Consider the following 18,117-nt stretch of genomic DNA (forward strand, 5'->3'; position numbering starts at 1 on the left):
TAAAATTCTGAACCTTCTGAAGCTTCAGAATTTATACTCGGCTATTCCCAAAAATCCTCCTGGTTTGAAATGGTGCATCTAATATGCTTTTTGTGTTGTTACTAAGGATTAGATTGCTCTTGTTGCCCAACTCTTCTTCCTGGACTAATTCTTTACTTGGTACTTTAACTGGTGTTGTGTTGTTACCTGCCACTAGTCTATCGGGATTGCTATGTGTAGCTATGGAGAACATTAGTAATATTAGCTTTATTGTGAGGGCCTTGTCTTCAACGCAGTCTCACTTTTTTTTATTCTTTTCTTAAATAAATGTTCAGTAGCCTGCTTCCTTTTGGTACAAACAAGTACTTCTTTCATGGTTTTTTTTTTTCACTTATATAATATGTTTTTCAATATATTTACAGGTAATGGAACAATTTTTTGGTTTAGTCAACACCTTTTTACAGAACCACCGGGATACCTGGAAAAGAAGATTAGGAGTGCGTACATACAAGGTATCTTCTTCAACACATATCATATCATGTCATTCTGAAGCAGAAGGTTGATATTTAATTTGGCAAGAATTTGGCGGAAAAGAATTCACCAGCGTTGTTTTTTTTTTTTGGATGATTGTTAATAGTGCAACGAGGACTTAGTTCCCTTGATTGATTTGTGTTTTCTTTAACATTTTTACAGTTTGAAATTTCCGTTGAGAAATAAATACTATCAGTTTTGTATCATGTATCTTTATTCTCTAATTATTATACAGATCTTTGTGCACTTTGAAGATTTTGTTAAATGAATTCTTGTGCGTGAAAATTGCATTATTGCTTCCGACTGGATGTGCATCGCTTTGTTAAATAATTTTTTCCTACCGATGATCTTTATCATTTAATTCTTTTACCTATTAAAACGTCACATTGTTCTTGATGAGATAGGTAGTTCCATTCACTCCAAGTGCTGGTGTTCTTGAATGGGTTAATGGCACTCTTCCTCTTGGTGACTATCTTATAGGAAGGTAATTGGTACCTTATTTTAAAGCCTACACGAGTATTTCCAATGATCGAATAATTTGGGTTTTCTAATTTTTTTTTTTTTCAATTTTCAGCACGAGAAATGGAGGGGCCCATGGTCGATATGGAGTGGGGGACTGGTCATTTCTCAAATGCCGAGAACACATGGCAAATGTAAGTATCACTCCTTAAAATTTGTAACGCTTTGAAGTTTATTGTGATTGAAGAAAACCAATTACTCAAGGGCATTGTTGAGAAGGAAGAGTGCTCTCCTATTTACTAAACATGGAAAATTTGTTCGAAGTTCTTGTAAATTTCTTTAGAGACAGATGTATGTCTGGATGCCAAAGTAGTACTATGTTCACCTTAAAACAAACTTATATAAATGCTTTGGTTTTCGGCAGGGAAAGGACAAGCGCAAGGCATTCAAGGAAGTTTGTACGAAGTTCAGGTATATCATTTCTCTGGGTGAACACCTAGTTTTTCAAATATTAAGCTGGTGAGCCTCTTAATTCCAAATAAAAACCTCATGCAGGCCTGTCATGCATCATTTTTTCTTGGAGAGGTTCTTGCAACCAGCTGACTGGTTTGAGAAGAGACTTTCGTACACGCGAAGTGTTGCCACTAGTTCAATGGTTTGTGATTTATACTCATTCTGTGGCAATTGGCGTTTGGCCATAAACTGTAATAATTCTGAAAACTGTGCTCCATATTCAGGTTGGTTATATCGTTGGCCTTGGAGATCGACATTCTATGAATATCTTAATTGATCAAACCACTGCAGAAGTTGTTCATATAGATCTTGGCGTTGCCTTTGAACAAGGCTTGATGCTCAAAACACCAGAACGGGTTTGTACTTTGTGATTATTTTTTCCCTGCTAAGCTTGTTTGCCTAGCGTACTGAATTTTGTATGGTTCGATGTTCTTATTATAAAATTAATGTTTACAGGTTCCATTCCGACTTACAAGGGACATCATCGATGGCATGGGTGTGACTGGAGTGGAAGGGGTTTTCAGAAGATGCTGTGAAGAAACTCTTTCTGTTATGAGGACAAATAAAGAAGCACTACTGACCATCGTTGAAGTATGTTACCTGAGTCAACTTCTCTAATTAATAAACGAAACCCGCAACTTCTTGTTCCCTCGATATCTGATTGGATTTCTATGCAGGTTTTTATCCATGATCCACTTTATAAGTGGGCTTTATCACCTTTGAAAGCTTTGCAGCGTCAGAAGGTAATGAAACTTGTCATACATTTATTCGCTGTTTCACCTGTAGTAGCTGTTCAAACCACCCCATCCCAGTATACGTTTATTCTTACACTGAATACGTTTGTTTGTCTTGGTTAGGAAACGGATGACGACTTGAACTTAAGCTTTGAAGGCTCGCAAGATGAATATGAAGGTAACAAGGATGCTGCACGTGCACTGATGCGCGTAAAACAAAAACTCGATGGATATGAAGACGGGGAAATGCGAAGCATACATGGACAGGTAGTTCTCGTGCACTGCAGTTTCATCGATGTACCTATAATATTGAAACAAGTAGCACCAATGAACATCAATCATTATATCCCGTTTTCATAATATTTAGTTGAAGAATACATCTTAGCTTTTCGGATATCTGTATTAAGAGAAATCTGAGTTTGCAGGTTCAACAACTTATACAAGATGCGATCGATCCCGAGCGTCTATGTCAACTGTTTCCTGGATGGGGAGCATGGTTATGATGGATTCCTTCGTCATCTTAGTCCCGAAAACTTCGAATCATCTTTGTACAGGCGGCTTTTGGAGGTATCAAGTATTTTGAGCATCTCTTTTTCTTTTTGTATATATACCCGAGTCAGCTGTACCGGGTGTAGGTCCATGTAAAGTTCCATAGGCTCCGATGTACAGGCCTACAGCTGCTGGTTGCACCAGGTCAACTAGCGATGTGTCCCCATTTGCTGTGCTCGAAATGTCTCGAAATGTAGGAGAAAAACTTGGTTGTACCCGTCACACGAAGAGAGAGAGAGAGAGAGAGAGAGAGAGAGAGAGAGAGATCAAAAGGCGTAACATCTTCCAACACAGGCCAATAGCACAAGGCATGGGGATTGTTTGCAGGCCAATAGCACAAGGCATGGGGATTGTTTGAGTTTTTATCTCTTACAGTGCGTTGAACCAAAAAACAGTAGAAGAAAGTGCCAGCTAGGCGGATTTAGGAGTGTGGTGACTAGTGAGTACAACTTCTAGTGGTTCAACTCGAATCCTTGTTCTTCGACCCACAGAGACGAGGACCTTTATGCCCATAGTTTCAGCTGGAACCCTCTCTTCTGTCTATCTTTCAGTTAGATAACAAAGTCTCATGTTGGTTAGGGTCTGTTTCGGAGTGATTTATAAGAGCGTTAGAATCATACTTAAATTGTTTGGTAAAAATCCATTACTTTGTTTGGATGAGGAAATTTAAGAATATTAAGAAATTTTAAAATGACAGAAATTAAAAATGACATAATTATGTTATTTAGAATTTGTGAATTTTTTTATTTAGTTAACTTAAAAAAACAGTGAATTTGAATACATAATTTGTTATTTTTAAAGTTGTACTCAGAGAAATTGAGAAATGACACCAATTTACATGGAGTTTAAACTTGAAAATTGAAGGTTCCAAATTCCAAGTTTTTTTTTTTTTCACGAGAAAATTCTAAATTTTTATGTTTATGAATCTAAACAAGGGATTTGGTATATATCAATTTACAAATTCCGACTTTTGTCAAAATCCCATGTTTGTTTCTCCTGTTCGAACATAGTATAAGTTTTTAAATGAGAGTAAAATCATTGACAAGCAAATGAAATGAGATGCGTGTTTTCTTTAAAAGTGATTATTTTAGAAAAACAAGGTGATTACTGATTTTAATAAAAAAAATTAAAAATCAACACTCAAACGAGCTCTAAATGAGTGATTTTTGACACTCCGAAAATTCTTAAATGGGCGTTTCACACTTCTCGAACTGCAACTACTAGTGTTTTTGTACATCATGATCTGGTGAAGTTTATTACCTTGAATGAGGATCCTGAAGATTATCAAATCACGTTCGTTCATCATAAATCGTGCGGTTATAAATCATTTAAAATATTTTTATTTAAAATTAAATATAAATAGTATATGACGAAAACTGACCGCACAATATATGATGAATGATTAAGATTTGAGAATTCCCAAAATCCTCACAAAGAGGATCCTCTGTATTTCCCTCGAGGAATAGGCATTTCTGGCGATTCGCACAAAGGAAAGGACCCTGCAAAAAGTGGAACTACCCCTTCACAGTTGAGTTGATCCAAGCTCTCCTGCGGACATGGTTCCATTTGTCTGCCATCACACACATATCACCTTACAAACAACATGCAGAAAATTTTGAACATCAGTCTATGGGATGAATCCAACTTACACCGTCAAAACCAAAACAACAAAATCATTGGGACTACTTATCCAAATCTTTTAGCACGCAGAGTCAGTCGCACGTAATCAAAATCTATTCAATTCAATATGTTCTAGGTTCAAACCTTCACTCATCGTTCGGCCATAAATTAAATTTAAAAAAAAATATTATTTTTATCATATTTTTTTGGAAGACTTTGGATGCGATCCCTAGTTATGAATAGTCTTTGACTGAAACCTTGTTGGTTTTCAATTTTTGATCCAAGTCCCTGAAATTAATTGATAATTTATTTCTATGTACGTTACTATATTTTTTAATTAAAAATTAAAATTTATAGTTGTTTATAGTAATGAGATTTTAAATAAAAAACCATAATTTGTGGGATTAAAAATATTAAAATATAAATATATTATTGTGTGTGTGTGTGGAAACATGGGTACATTCATAAAAAATAACCAAAAAATTATTGTATCAAAACATGGGTACATTCTTCAAAATTGGTACATTTAGCAAAAATAAAAATGGGTACAAATAAAATAAAAAAATATGGGTACAATACAAATAAAACTTTAAAAAATATGGGCACAAAAAGAAATTAATATATGGGTACAAATTAAAAACTGAAAGGAAAATTGGTACAAATTAAAAAAGGGTTGCAAATTAAAAATGGGTACAAACTAAAAATAAAAATATATGATAAAAAATTTAGCCATAAATATAAATATACTAATTGTAACATTTTTAATATTAAATGAATATATTTAGAAATAAAAAATATTTTATTATTGAAATAATGAATGATATTATTAATACAAAGGACCTTGATCAAAAATTGAAAAGTAATAAGGTTTTAATCAATAGAGTAGTAAAAATAAGGATGAAAACCTAATTACTCCTTTTTTTTTTATACCACATTCGTATCATCTCTTTTAATAAAAATATGATTCACATGTGTTGATGGGCTCTACCTTATTATAGAGGTGTCACTAATGTGATATAAGAAAATGTGCTAAGAATGGTTTTCATAAACAAGTGATAAACACTACGTGGTACCACTACGAGGTGGCCTAGTGGTTTGGACAAATTTTAGGCTTGTACTCTACACAGCACATTCTGCGTTAGATTTTTTGTGTTGGTAAATCACACAGTAGTGGTAAAAAAAAGACTAAAATACTTGTTTGAGTCTTCTTGACTTCCAAAAAGATTAACTGCACTAGCAAAACCACAAGCTGATTCTCTTTTAAAAAATAAAATAAAAATAAATAAAGACCAAGTCAAGGAGAATTTTTTTTATTGTAACCTAAACATAGGTGGTACACCACATGTTTTTATATAAGTAGTGGAAAATTTTATTTTTCAACTTATTAACTTTTTAACACACATATCATATCATTTGTATAGTGATACATAATGTACCATTGAAAAATCTCTCAAAGTCAAGTGGCATGAAGAATAACAAAAGGTACGTGGGCAAAGGAATTGGATCCCATCCGGATCCAATTTGTGAGAATCATAAGGATTTTCATATCTTAACTATTCATCGTGTATCGTGCGGTAAAAAATCATTTGACTTTTTTATTTAAAATTAAACATAAATAATATCAGACAAAAACTGACCGCACGATGTACGATGAACGACTAAAATATGTGGATCCCTAGAATCCCTACAAAATGAATCCGAAAAGGATCCTCTCCCATGGGTGAAATCATTGAACCCGGCTTCTCTGCCCTCCCACTTTCCATACACTCTCATCTCCTCCTATTTTGTGCGGCCACGGTTAAGCTACGTTAACATTTTATATTGATTTTTTTATAGAGATAAAAAGATAAAAAGCAATAGTATTATAAAATGTTAAAGTGGCTTAATCGAGACATCACAAATAGAAGGGGATGAGAATATATGGAAAGCGGAGGGCAAAGAAGTCAGGTTCGAAATCATTTCCCAATATTAAATTTAATAAAATGTTTGGATAACCATAACCTACCATCCAATTCCCTCACCCACCAATCACAGAAGCTCTTTCTTTTATGTACCCTATCCCCTCAAATTCCCCCGTATCCCAATGAAGCTCTTTATTTTGTGCTAACAAATTACACGATAGCGATCAGAAAAAAATTAAAATACTTCTTTAAATCTTTTTAACTTCCAAAAAAAATTAACTTCACCGGCAAAACAACAGGCTGATTCCTTTTTAAAAAAATAAAATAAACACCAAGCCAAGTGGCACGAAGAATAAGGTACGTGGGCAAAATCATTTCCCAATATTAAATTAATAAAATGTTTGGATAACCATAACCTCCCATCCAATTCCCTGACCGACCAATCCCCTAAAATTCCCTCATATCCCAATGAAGCCCTTGCCACCCAGAAAAGCAAAAGATATTTCCAAGGGCGTTATAGTAATTCCAACAGTTCAAAATCCACACGTCACATAAACCGCCTTAAACAGAAAACAAATCAGCCCGTTCCACCTCGCGGAGCCCCGAGAAATTGTCGCTTATAAAAACGGCGGGCATCCAAAACCAAGGGCGGCCGCACCCACCGCCTTTTTGTGCTCTCAGTTTTTCAATTCCTTCTTCTTCTTCTTCTCCTCCATTCCTCCTCCCCAAGCAATCCAAAAACGCAGTTCCCATTTAAATCCCAACCCAGAAAACAAAATCCAAAGCCACCAAATCCCCCAAATCCTGATTTCTACGAACCCCTTCTTCCCACCTCTCTCAAATTCTCAGAAACTCCCATTGTTTCTTTCTGGGTTTTTCTTCTAGTTCTTGAATCTCAAAAGTTTACACGAAATCTCTGGTAAAATCATATCCCAAAACTTCACAGAAATGTATTCGTTTTGGTACTTTTTGGTTGTTTGGTTTGTTTAGTTTGTTTGCCTTCTGAAAAATCTGCCGACTCCTCTAAATTTCATTCCATCTTTGGTTTTGGATCCGATTCTTTTGATCCAACGCTTTCTGGGTCCGATCGGAATCCAATGCTTATCCGATTCGTTATTCTTTTTGCTCAACCCCCACGAAGTCCGATTCGTTATTCTTTTTGCTCAACCCCCACGAAAGTCATATACATGAACACATTTTAGATTTTAATTAGATTCTGTTTTGTTTTCTTCAGATTGTAAAAATCACAGTAGGTTTTAATTTAGTTGTTGTGATTTTCTTCTGGGTTTTGATTGCAATGGAGTACAGAAATGATTATCCAAATCTTTCCTCCGGAAATTCATCGGAAGACGAACGTAGCGACCAGTTCTCCGATTCGGGAAATTCATCGGAAGACGACTCTGCCTCAGAGACCGTCCAGTCGTCGATCTCCGACTCCGAAAGCGTCGCCGATTCGGGTTCTTCGAGGTCCGGTAATCAATCCCGGCCGTTCGGTGATGGGTTGGTCCCGCTTTTCGACGGGGACAGAGTTCACGACCTCATCAAGCAGCGGTTCCTTTCGAGTTTGGGATTGCTTGGGGCGCAAGCAAGTGTGGTGGCGGTTCACAGGAACTCCTACTCGAGCCTTGTTGGCCAAGCAAGGCTGCGTTCCTTTCAAATTTACTTGAAAGCCGTGGAGGAGAAGTGCGGGGGAAATCCCAACGTGAAGTACGCTTGGTTCGCGCCTTCTTCGAAAGACGAGATTTCGAAGATCATCTGCCATGGTTTCGGCAACTTTGAGCAGCCTCAGACAAATGGGGCGTTCGGAAACGGTGTTTATCTTGCTCCTGATGATTCTCCTCTGCAACTGTAAGTGTTTGTTCCGTTTTCGCCCCAATTCTTCACGTTTTCGGCTTCGAATTTGAATTACTACTTCAAAATGCGTATGCATTTTTGTACATTCGTGTACGTTTTCGACATTTGGTTGACAAATTTGATTTGTTCTTGTAGCGTGGAAAGCTTGAACGTTGACGAAGACGGTCTACGACATCTCCTGCTCTGCCGTGTGATACTGGGGAGGCCGGAGGTTGTGTGTCCCGGTTCTAAACAGCATCATCCGAGCTCCGAACAGTTCGATTCCGGCATCGACAGCATCTTTGCTCCCAAGAAGTACATAGTTTGGAGTACGCACATGAACACTCACATCCTGCCGGAGTATGTCATCAGCTTCAGAGCTCCTAATTGCTTGAAAGGTAATGCAATTTCCCCAACTTTTTTGTTCCTGAATAATTGTTCATCTTCCGAGTTCAAACTAATTAACATTTTGTTTCAATGGTGTAGAACTTTTGAAGGTTCAAGAACCAGTTAAGAAACCGACTTCGCCGTGGATGCCGTTTCCGGCGCTAATCGGCGTGCTTTCGAAGTTCCTGCCTCCACCTTCCATTGCCTTGATCAGCAAGCATTACAAAGATCACAGAGTAAGTATTACTGCTTCCTGCATTGAATTTTCAAGATTTTGTACCCTTTTTTTCTTGTAATTATTCTCCATTTTTTTTAACCTTTTCTATTTTATTTTTCAGGAGAATGTGATTACAAGGCAGCAACTAATACAAAAAGTGAGACAAATTGCAGGGGACAAGTTACTGGCTTCAATTATCAAATCTTTCAGAGCCAAGGTTTGAATTTTTTTTTTTTTTTTTGTATTTACCTAATTAATTTATTAATACTTGGTTATTGCTTCTAATAACATGCATGATATCTTCTTTTTTTTTTGCAATATTGTATTTATTGGCATAATATATAATTTTGCAATATTGGTATGATTTGTAAAATTTAATGGAATTAATTATTATCTTTAATTTGGCAATATTGTTGGCTACTTGTTAACCAAGGCAAAGACTTCTTTTTTATATTTGGGAGTTTCTTGGAGTAGTTTCTATTGCCATAAAAAGACCTTATACACACCAATTTTGTTTTTTCCAACTCTCCTACATGAAGTGTCGTTGCACGATCACACACGTCTGTTTTAGTATTCTTGTAATTTCATGGATCTCACGTGATGCGAGACAATTCAGTCTCTAGTTTTGACAGGTAACATTGCGTTAATACTTTTTCCGATTTCGATATTTTTTTTTATATTGAATTGTATTCTTTCATCCTTTCATCCTTCTACTTATCACCATGTTTTACATAATTTGTATAGAACAATAAGATTTGTTAATTTTGTGTGTGCAGCAAATCAAAACAATGCAAACTAAAGGGATGCCCCCAGTGGAGGCAGGAGTAAGATGGACGGTGTAGATTCACCAGTTTTCCCTCGATGATGACGATGATGAAAGAGTGAACAGTAGGGACTAATACGGTGCGGATCAAATTGACATAATATACCCACAAGTGAGGGGATCCTTTAGAGATTCGTTAAGGGCTTGTCTGTAATTTCACTGAGTTGAGGGTTCTTACTTAAAGTCAATACTCCTTTATACCTAATGTTCTTCTCTTTTTTTTTTCTTCTAATTTTCTGCTAATCATACAACGGATCTTGTACTGGTTCGAAACTTCGAATGGTATTGTCCAGAATTAAGGGCTGAGATTTCAGGATTATATTCGTGCCTTTGATAACATTGGTGGAAGAATATGTGCATGCCTACTTTTCCATCTCAAGAATTATTGTTAGCTTAATTCTTCAAGTAGAAGGATTCGAAATATTTCGTGGTGGCCAAGACTCCTCCCTCTAATAGTCATGGTTCTTCTTGTTGACATGTCGTAGCAGTTGAGATTTTGGATTTGTTCACCAAAATTAGGTTATATTGATACATGACATCGGGTTATTTTGGACAAACTTAGATTTGATTATAAATCACACAAAAACACAATGATTTTTAATCGAGCTTCTGAGTTTTTGTTCGTCGCACCATAAATTTTTTAAAATTCTTGAAACTCATTCTAGAGTTGGTTTAGTCACTTTTGAGACTCAATATTTATAATATTTTCCTAATTACATACAAAAAGAATCTCTCAAAAACTCAACAGTCGTAATTTTGACAAAAATATAACTCTCGATTCTGAATCAATTTTACGAACTTCTGCAAATATCATCATAGAGAGTCTACTTTCATTGAATTTCCATTACACTAAAAAAAAATTAGAAAAAAAAAATCATATGTAGTTGTGGATAGAGTGAGCAAAATGGTTCAAGACTACAAGTTGAAGCCCAATTCCATGGTTCATAGGCTTTTACACTAAACCCTACTTGGTAAGGCTGCAGCAGAAGTTTACTGTACACGAAGCCACGAAGAGTCCAACATTGACTGAATTAGGCTTAAGGCCCCGTGCTATATCAGTCCACTCACCACCACCAGTTGAGGAGCATTTGTTGGTTTTGGCACATGTGACCTTAATCTTGATTTTTCAACCAAATTTGTTAGAAAATAGATATGTGAACCAAATTCAATTGAAACGAATGATGTTTAAAAAGATGGTCGATGTTGAAACTTTCGGAACTTCTACATTGGGACCATCCGGCATTGAAATCTTGAATCCTCCACTGCTTATGAGATGTATTTTCTAACCTTGAGTGGATCGTAGCACATTCTACCCAGACTGGTTTGGTATTGCTATGTTTTGAAAAAAAAAATTGATTCTGTTGTGCTGTGAGAATAAGCTTATTTTCGCTGCTTCACGTTTTCAGTTTTTTTTCATCCAAAACTGTGAAAATAAGTTGTTTTTAAATGTTTATCAAACACCTTTTTGAGCTTAGCTTTTTTTGATACTCACTTTTTATAAAGCACCACAGTACCAAACCAGTACTTAGTTTTATGTTTGACTTTGTTGACAAACAAGAATAGAATCTACATTATAATCATTTTAATTAGGTGGCAAATTTAATCTTGGGTGCAGAAAAAAGAGTACATGGCTCTATTCAACTTGGCTAAAGCTATTGGTATTATCATATTAGAGGGAATGATTTGGTTGGAAATATTTGTGTATATTTTTATGCAGACTCGGCCATAAAACACTTTAATTCATTAAAACGCATGGTATAACAACAAAATCAAGCCTCACCCACGCCAACTGTTCATAATTGCAGCAAGAAATGTACTTTACTTGCTTTCCAAGTCTAAATTAATTTATGCAATAGTTATATTATATATGCTTTGACAATTATTAACCTAGAACAAAAAAGAATGATAATTCATCGATGAATACTATTTATTTACCAAAACGTGTGCTTTTTTAGCACGTTACTTGCAAAGAAAATATAATTTGATGGGAAAATAATGAGCAAGAAATGCACACCAAATGTTTTGCACCATGTGCATTGATGAAATAATTATTTGCAAGTTTGAAATTTAATTGGAACAAATTTGAGATGAGACCCAAAAATCATCCAAGCATGTTAGGCCACATCATTGCTAGAATATATTTGGTGGGTTTATTGATTAGTTAATTCCATGAGAAAAACTTTCATAACGGTGTCACGTGGTCGGGCATATACAGGAAAATTTCCTAAAAAATTGTTATATTGACACGAGAAGGTCAAAAGAAATTCTTAAATGTGACAAGTCACGTGATGAGAAATTCAAAGACAATAAAATTTCAAAACTGGTGCATGTAAATTTTTTTCATCGACTTAGAGATGAAGTGTGGCTAAGGGCATAAGACAAAAGCTCAAAGGTAACGTCTATTCTATTTAGCCCATTAAATCGTATCGCCAACCCTTATGAATCTTATTAATATTGGGTTAGGTAGGTTTGATTGGCAAATGATCATTATTTTTTTAAAGTGAAACGATAGCGGTAATTCATTTATACGACAAAACACAATCACAACATGATTATAGCAAGCATACCAACTGAGTACATCTTCTTTAGTGACCAAAACTTTGATCTTGAGAGATAAGCATAACTAGGCTGAGAAGTAAACCACTGTTAGCTCATCTCCATAGAAAAAAAAAATAGGAACAGGACACACTCGTCCAAACCATCTAGGGCATCATAGGATCTAAATAGATAAGGGTCTAGGGATAGGAAGAAAACACTCTTCACTAGCTAAACCAAATTTAAAAGTACTCTCAATTTCTGAATCATTCTTTCCGTACATGAGTAAGGGTAAATAGTCTCGGCATGGAACAACCTTCCATGTATAGGTTACCCTTATTAATGATCATACATAACCATAACTTAAAATATGCATGAACTTATTTTATACTAATCATGAACTTAAATGAAAACATTGAACATTCACTCAGTACTACGATCTGGTGGTATTCCTCTTCACTTGTAAGTGAGAGGTCTTAGGTTCGAATCTTGTAGATGGTAAATTCGATATCAAATTAGGTTGCCCATTGTGTGGCTTAACCAAACTCCCTCATTCTTTTAGTATAAAATATATCGTTGTACTAAAAAAAAATGAAAACATTGAACAAACTTTTAATTAAATATGATGAATGTACCATCTAATAATAGAAGAGTCCGTCACTTAGTATTATAGCTTAGTGATTTTCCTCTTTGTACGTGAGAGGTCTTAGGTTCGATTTTCGCCAAATGAAAATTTGAACCACAATATTATTGTTAGCCCATTGTGAGGCTAAACTCACCCCCTCTTTCCTAACGTAGATAATATCATTTGTTTAAAAAAAAAAATTTAAAAGACTCCAAATTCAGTGTCACTGGCACATGACTTTGGCCATGGAGGCGAAGGTTCGTTGTCGTCACAGACCAAGAAGACCAAATCAAACCCATCGATCTATCTTTAGGGGAAACAATCTTAGTGTGCCGAAAAGATAGTCCGCTACACTATATATCATAATACAATTAGTTGAATATTTTTTTTTTAAATTTCCAATCAATTAATTTGTTGTACCAGACTTTGTGTCATGCACAATGAAAATATCTCATCCTCAAGCAAATGATGTTACTTTATATGCAAAAAGGTCGTCTTATCTCACAGGTTGGACTTTGGAGTACAAAAGGTTTATATCTTCCCAAATCAAGGTTTTCATATCCACATCACACAACTTGCACACTCCCTCATTTTCCTTCTATCATGCTAAAGAAATTTCCAAATATATCTTGATCTAGAAGTAACAACTTGGTGGGTTGAGTCCGCATCAAAAGAACTCACTGGTGGTTTAGATAAATCAAATTTGTTAATCTTTCTATTTTATAATTAATGATCACTGGGGTCACTCTCATGTATTAGGCAAATACCAAAATTTTAAATTGATTAATCCCTTTCAAATTGTGAACAATATATTGGTATTGTTATCTACTTGGACGTTATTAAGAGTGTTTAATTTGACTCACACGAATGCATTATATATGTTTATCGTGAATCTGATACCTAATCGTGAAAGCCTCATTATGTTGTCGTCAAGAGCCTCATTAAATTGTCGTCAAGGGCAAACCAATCCAATAGCAAGGGTGGGCATGAGACTTCAAAAAGTCTCTAAACCGGATCAAATTTTGACCATCAAGCAGCTGGATAAGATAGGATGGCGCGGAGTTGCATATTCCCTTTCTTACACAAAACCATAAGTCATTTTGGCTTTTCTCCTCCAGCATTCACCATTTTCACTCAAATTTCTCTATTCCAACATCCATCCTCGATCTGTTTGGTGCCACAAGCGTTAAGACCTACCCACCAACAAGGAATACCTTAAGCAAAAACACCACATCAAGCTTTTATAGATCGCCAATCTAAAAATAAAAATAAAAATCTTAGATCAGTCACTAATTACTGCATCTCTTTTTTTCTTTTCTTTTTTTGTATGTCGCACATGGTTATGTAAAAACAGTTTGTAATGTCCTAACATTGGAATGAAGGGAAAACATATACACACCAATAGATTAAGTTAAAATTGTCAACAAATATAATAATACAAGCAAAATGATTCAACAACCCGGCAAATTGTATGTTTTATTTTCTTAAGCTTCAAACAGCTTCTCATGAGCTCTCTTGACAGAGATATTTTTTTAGTGTGTCCGAAATGCGGAGTGGTACACCATATGTTATTATACAAGTGGAAGAACACTTAAAAATAAAAATTCTATCACTAATATACATAGTGGACCACCCTGTGTTCTATATACACTGAAAAACTCTCCTCCATACACGTGTGAACACTTGAGCTTCACACATGTCAAGTAGCATTGATTTCCTTTTTTCATACGAAAAACAAACCTTAATTAGTTTCCCACGTAATTATTTGTTTAAAATTGGACAGCCAACAACAACGTCTAGCCGCCGACCTTTCCATTTGCCAACCATAAAATTCCATAATTAATATATAAAATTTCACACAAGAGAAGAAGAAGAAAAAGGGTTCGTATTTAGGTATGAACAGAAGTATTTTTGCTCATCATTATAATGATATCTGTCACGTGCATTTTCATCTAATTCTAATTAATTTTTATATTAATATTACTTCTTTAATTAAAAAAATTAGGTAAAAGAATGCGTGGTAAATTATTAGGTACATATTAAGAAAATAAAATTTACTATGGTGAACAATAATGCGACAATGTATGAACAGTACAGGACGAAAGGTGGCGATTGCCCCAATCAAACCTCGTCTAGTAATTCCCACCGTCGCTTATTCCAATTTATACAAAACCGCGTATTATGCAATTTTCAACTATTTAAAAAGACAAATCTTGTTCTCCTCATCACTAAGTTTTTTTTTTGTAAAAAAAAAAAAGAGACAATTGGTGGCCACGGTTATCCATTATTTCTAGAGGCTGAGAAGACTCACAGAGATATTTCAGCCTTTTTCTAACCATAAGTTTGGATTTCACACCAACAGTGGGTTTCGAACCCAAAACCTCTAGATTTTAATTTTAAAGAAGTCTCGTAATTTATTATTTATTATTGGACCACTAACACATGGTTACTCCTGATCCCTAATTGACTCAGAATACAAAGTCAACGACTGCCTTTGTATAAGGGTTAGTGATCATAAGTTGTCAGGAGAACAATTTTATAAAACAAAAATAAATAAAAAATCTATTATTATTTATTAGGAAAATTTACTAACGTCCATTCTTTCAACTTGTCCCTTTGTGAACTCAAATACATTCGCTATATCAATTTCGTCTAAATTTGGAGAAATTTTTATTGTCTAGAAAATAAGGTGGTACGTCAAATATCATTATATAAGTGGATAAAAGTATTATTTTTCAAGTGTGACTTCACTTGTATAATGCCATATAGTGTACTACTGCATATTCCAGACATTTTTAAAAACCTCTTTTAAATTTGCATTAAACTAAGGACTTAAATTAGATGAAAAAAGCTAATTAGCACTTGTTGTAACTATTTTTAACCCTACCAAAAAGTAGGGATTGCTCAAGTTTTTTCATGAATATAATTAGAATTGTTATTACTAAACATAATAATATACAATAGAAGCCAATTTTCCACAACCACTCATCACTAGGTTATATATAAACTCTCAAATCCATTGTGGAAGGATCAAGCCCCTCACTTTGTTTCGTTTCCACCCAAACCCTCCCTCCCTATTTCCCTCCCTTGATCTTTGCCCTCTCCTGTTTCTCTTTCCCTTAAAATATAGAAAAGCTGGATATCATCACAAAAAGCTCAGAGAATTGAAAAAGCTACCAGAGCGCTCTACCAGATTGATAATAATGCAGGCTGCTGCCACAGGTCCGTTAGTCTCGCTCTCTCCCAGCTTCAGCGCCTACTCTTCCTCCGACAGACTCGCCCAGATCGCCGCCCGAGTCGTCGGCGAGTTCTCCCACCAAGATCGCCAACTCACCCAGGAGCCCGACTGGGAAAGTATATACGATCACCAGGAAGAAGAAAAACTCCACCACCGCCGACAGCCCAAAAACGACGACGTACAGAAGGAAGAGGAGGAGGAGGAGTTTGAGTTTGCTTTTATCAGCAGCGGAGGAGAGTCGCACACGTCGCCCATCTCCGCCGACGAGATTTTCTCCAACGGTCAAATCAAACCCACCGTCTACCCTCTCTTCAACCAAGACTTATTATTAGCTCACAACGACGTCGTATCGTCTATAAATGCTAACGTCGATGCGGATGACGCCGTTAAGAAGCCGAAACCGCGCCGTTTGCCGCTCAGAATGCTCATGCTCGAAGAAGAGCGCGAAACAGAGTCGTGCTCGTCCTCCGAGGCCGACGACCTCGAGAACCTGCCACCTGGCACGTACTGCGTGTGGGCCCCTCCGAAATCGTCGCCTGGACAGCGCCGCTGCAATAAGAGCAGCTCCGCGGGCTCGTCGTCGAAGCGGTGGAAATTTTGGAACCTTCTTCACCGGAGCAGCAGCGACGGCATCGTCTTTTTAGCTCCCTCGTCGACCAAGAGAGCTAACAACAACAAGGGAGATGACGTCACGCGGAAAAGAGTCGACAACGGCGGCGTCGGCGGCGTGTCGGAGAATGGAGAGCGTTATGTCGTGAGGAGCAAGGCCGAGGAGGCAGGGGATAAACGACGGTCGTTCCTGCCGTACAGGCAGGACTTTGTGGGGTTTTTCTCTAATGTGAATGGGATTAGCAGGAATTTGCATCCATTTTGAGCGATCAAGTAATTGAAAATTAATTAATTTCTCTTAAGTTTTGAATTATTTTGTATTAGTATTTTCTCATTTTGTATTAGTAATTTTAATTAGTTTTTTCGGAGGAATTTACCATTAGTTAATACTTTGGGTTAACTAATTTGATTTCTTCATTTTGTGTAATTAATGAAATATATTATGTATATTATGGTTTAATATTATATTCTGGTGTTGATATTTCTATTTCTATTTTTATTTACCCATGGAAATAAATGTTTTTTATTTGTGACAATGTTTTGTTGTTGGGTCTCACGCGGTATTGCCAAAAGTCAACTAGGATAACAATTAGGGTTTCGTCCTTTTTCAGAATCTTTTCCATTAAAAATAAAAGTTATCATTTGATTAGTTGTTAAATGATATTTAGTTGAGTTTAGGTACCCAAAATATAATTAAATACTTTATTAATACAACTTCCTCAGGTATGAATTCGGCTCATGTGTAAAGTGAACATCAAACAATACGTAATTAAAGGGTGTCTTGCAAGTAAACGGGAAGATGGAGAGAATGAAATTCGGCTATTGACAATCTCAAAAACGAAATTGGTTATATATTTCTAAAAGTTGAAAAGTCAATCTTAAAAACTTTAATTATAAAATGAAGCCTTAATTTAATTGCAAATTAGATCCACTAGCTTGAATGGTAAGGAATGTTTTTGCTCGCCACTTTTAAGTGATGATGATGCTCATCATTTTATTTATCACCGTTTGATGAGTTTAAATTGCAAGATTTGTGTAGTGCATAGACACAAATTTCAAAATTTAAACTCATCAAACGGTGATAAATAGGATATTAAGTGATGAACATTAGCATCACTTGAGCTCTGTGAGCAAACATGCATCCTTATTGTGTTATACCAAATTACATAATCATACATGTCATGTGGCATGACAGCTTGATATTTCACTCCCATACTTTATATTTTCTTAATTTATATTCTCTCATATTGACTTTATTTTCGTACTCTACTTTACACATGGGTTTCAAGGAAGTACTTTTCTCAATTAGTTCGAGAAACATTGTATAACAATTTGCAAGAAATTTGTAATACTGAAAAGACAAAAAACATAAAAATAAAATACCTTGTCTTAAAAGTAGTAGGTCTAGTTTCTTGAACGTACGACTATAGTACAAATATTATGCGCAAAGTTAAGCACAACTGCTTATGTGCGTGTATTTGATTATTAGTCGTCATAGATTAGATTGTCTCACTATGATTCACACAAATTGACGACTCTTACTCACAAGAAATTTTTTTATTGT

The 18,117-nt window shown here is 35.6% G+C and overlaps 3 protein-coding genes across 3 annotated transcripts in view; all 3 read left to right on the plus strand.

Moving 5' to 3' along the window:
- Window positions 1-3,495, plus strand: part of LOC126626183 (serine/threonine-protein kinase ATM) — a 28,846-nt gene extending 25,351 nt beyond the window's left edge. The window contains exons 70-79 of the mRNA XM_050295414.1: window positions 402-491; window positions 915-994; window positions 1,085-1,163; window positions 1,394-1,440; window positions 1,525-1,624; window positions 1,707-1,838; window positions 1,939-2,073; window positions 2,160-2,225; window positions 2,340-2,483; window positions 2,642-3,495. Of these exons, the coding sequence (XP_050151371.1) occupies window positions 402-491; window positions 915-994; window positions 1,085-1,163; window positions 1,394-1,440; window positions 1,525-1,624; window positions 1,707-1,838; window positions 1,939-2,073; window positions 2,160-2,225; window positions 2,340-2,483; window positions 2,642-2,719 (951 nt within the window). The 3' untranslated portion in view covers window positions 2,720-3,495. The remainder of the gene's footprint in view (window positions 1-401; window positions 492-914; window positions 995-1,084; window positions 1,164-1,393; window positions 1,441-1,524; window positions 1,625-1,706; window positions 1,839-1,938; window positions 2,074-2,159; window positions 2,226-2,339; window positions 2,484-2,641) is intronic.
- Window positions 3,496-6,918: 3,423 nt separating this feature from the next.
- Window positions 6,919-9,865, plus strand: LOC126626188 (probable inactive poly [ADP-ribose] polymerase SRO5). Its single transcript, XM_050295421.1, has 5 exons — window positions 6,919-8,134; window positions 8,276-8,517; window positions 8,606-8,742; window positions 8,845-8,940; window positions 9,500-9,865. Exons 1-5 carry the CDS (start codon window positions 7,584-7,586, stop codon window positions 9,563-9,565), a joined length of 1,092 nt encoding a protein of 363 aa, XP_050151378.1. The 5' UTR covers window positions 6,919-7,583; the 3' UTR covers window positions 9,566-9,865.
- Window positions 9,866-15,717: 5,852 nt separating this feature from the next.
- On the plus strand, window positions 15,718-17,018 carry LOC126626190 (uncharacterized). Its single transcript, XM_050295423.1, has one exon. It carries the CDS (start codon window positions 15,910-15,912, stop codon window positions 16,816-16,818), a length of 909 nt encoding a protein of 302 aa, XP_050151380.1. The 5' UTR covers window positions 15,718-15,909; the 3' UTR covers window positions 16,819-17,018.
- Window positions 17,019-18,117: the final 1,099 nt, after the last annotated feature.

Source organism: Malus sylvestris, chromosome 6 (assembly GCF_916048215.2).
Source record: "Malus sylvestris chromosome 6, drMalSylv7.2, whole genome shotgun sequence".
Taxonomy (NCBI): Eukaryota; Viridiplantae; Streptophyta; class Magnoliopsida; order Rosales; family Rosaceae; genus Malus; species Malus sylvestris.

Coding starts and splice junctions, on each gene's coding strand:
- LOC126626188 (XM_050295421.1), top strand. CDS start 7,584: ATGGAGTACAGAAATGATTATCCAAATCTTTCCTCCGGAAATTCATCG. Junction 8,135..8,275: donor GATGATTCTCCTCTGCAACT/GTAAGTGTTTGT, acceptor TTGTTCTTGTAG/CGTGGAAAGCTTGAACGTTG. Junction 8,518..8,605: donor AGCTCCTAATTGCTTGAAAG/GTAATGCAATTT, acceptor TCAATGGTGTAG/AACTTTTGAAGGTTCAAGAA.
- LOC126626190 (XM_050295423.1), top strand. CDS start 15,910: ATGCAGGCTGCTGCCACAGGTCCGTTAGTCTCGCTCTCTCCCAGCTTC.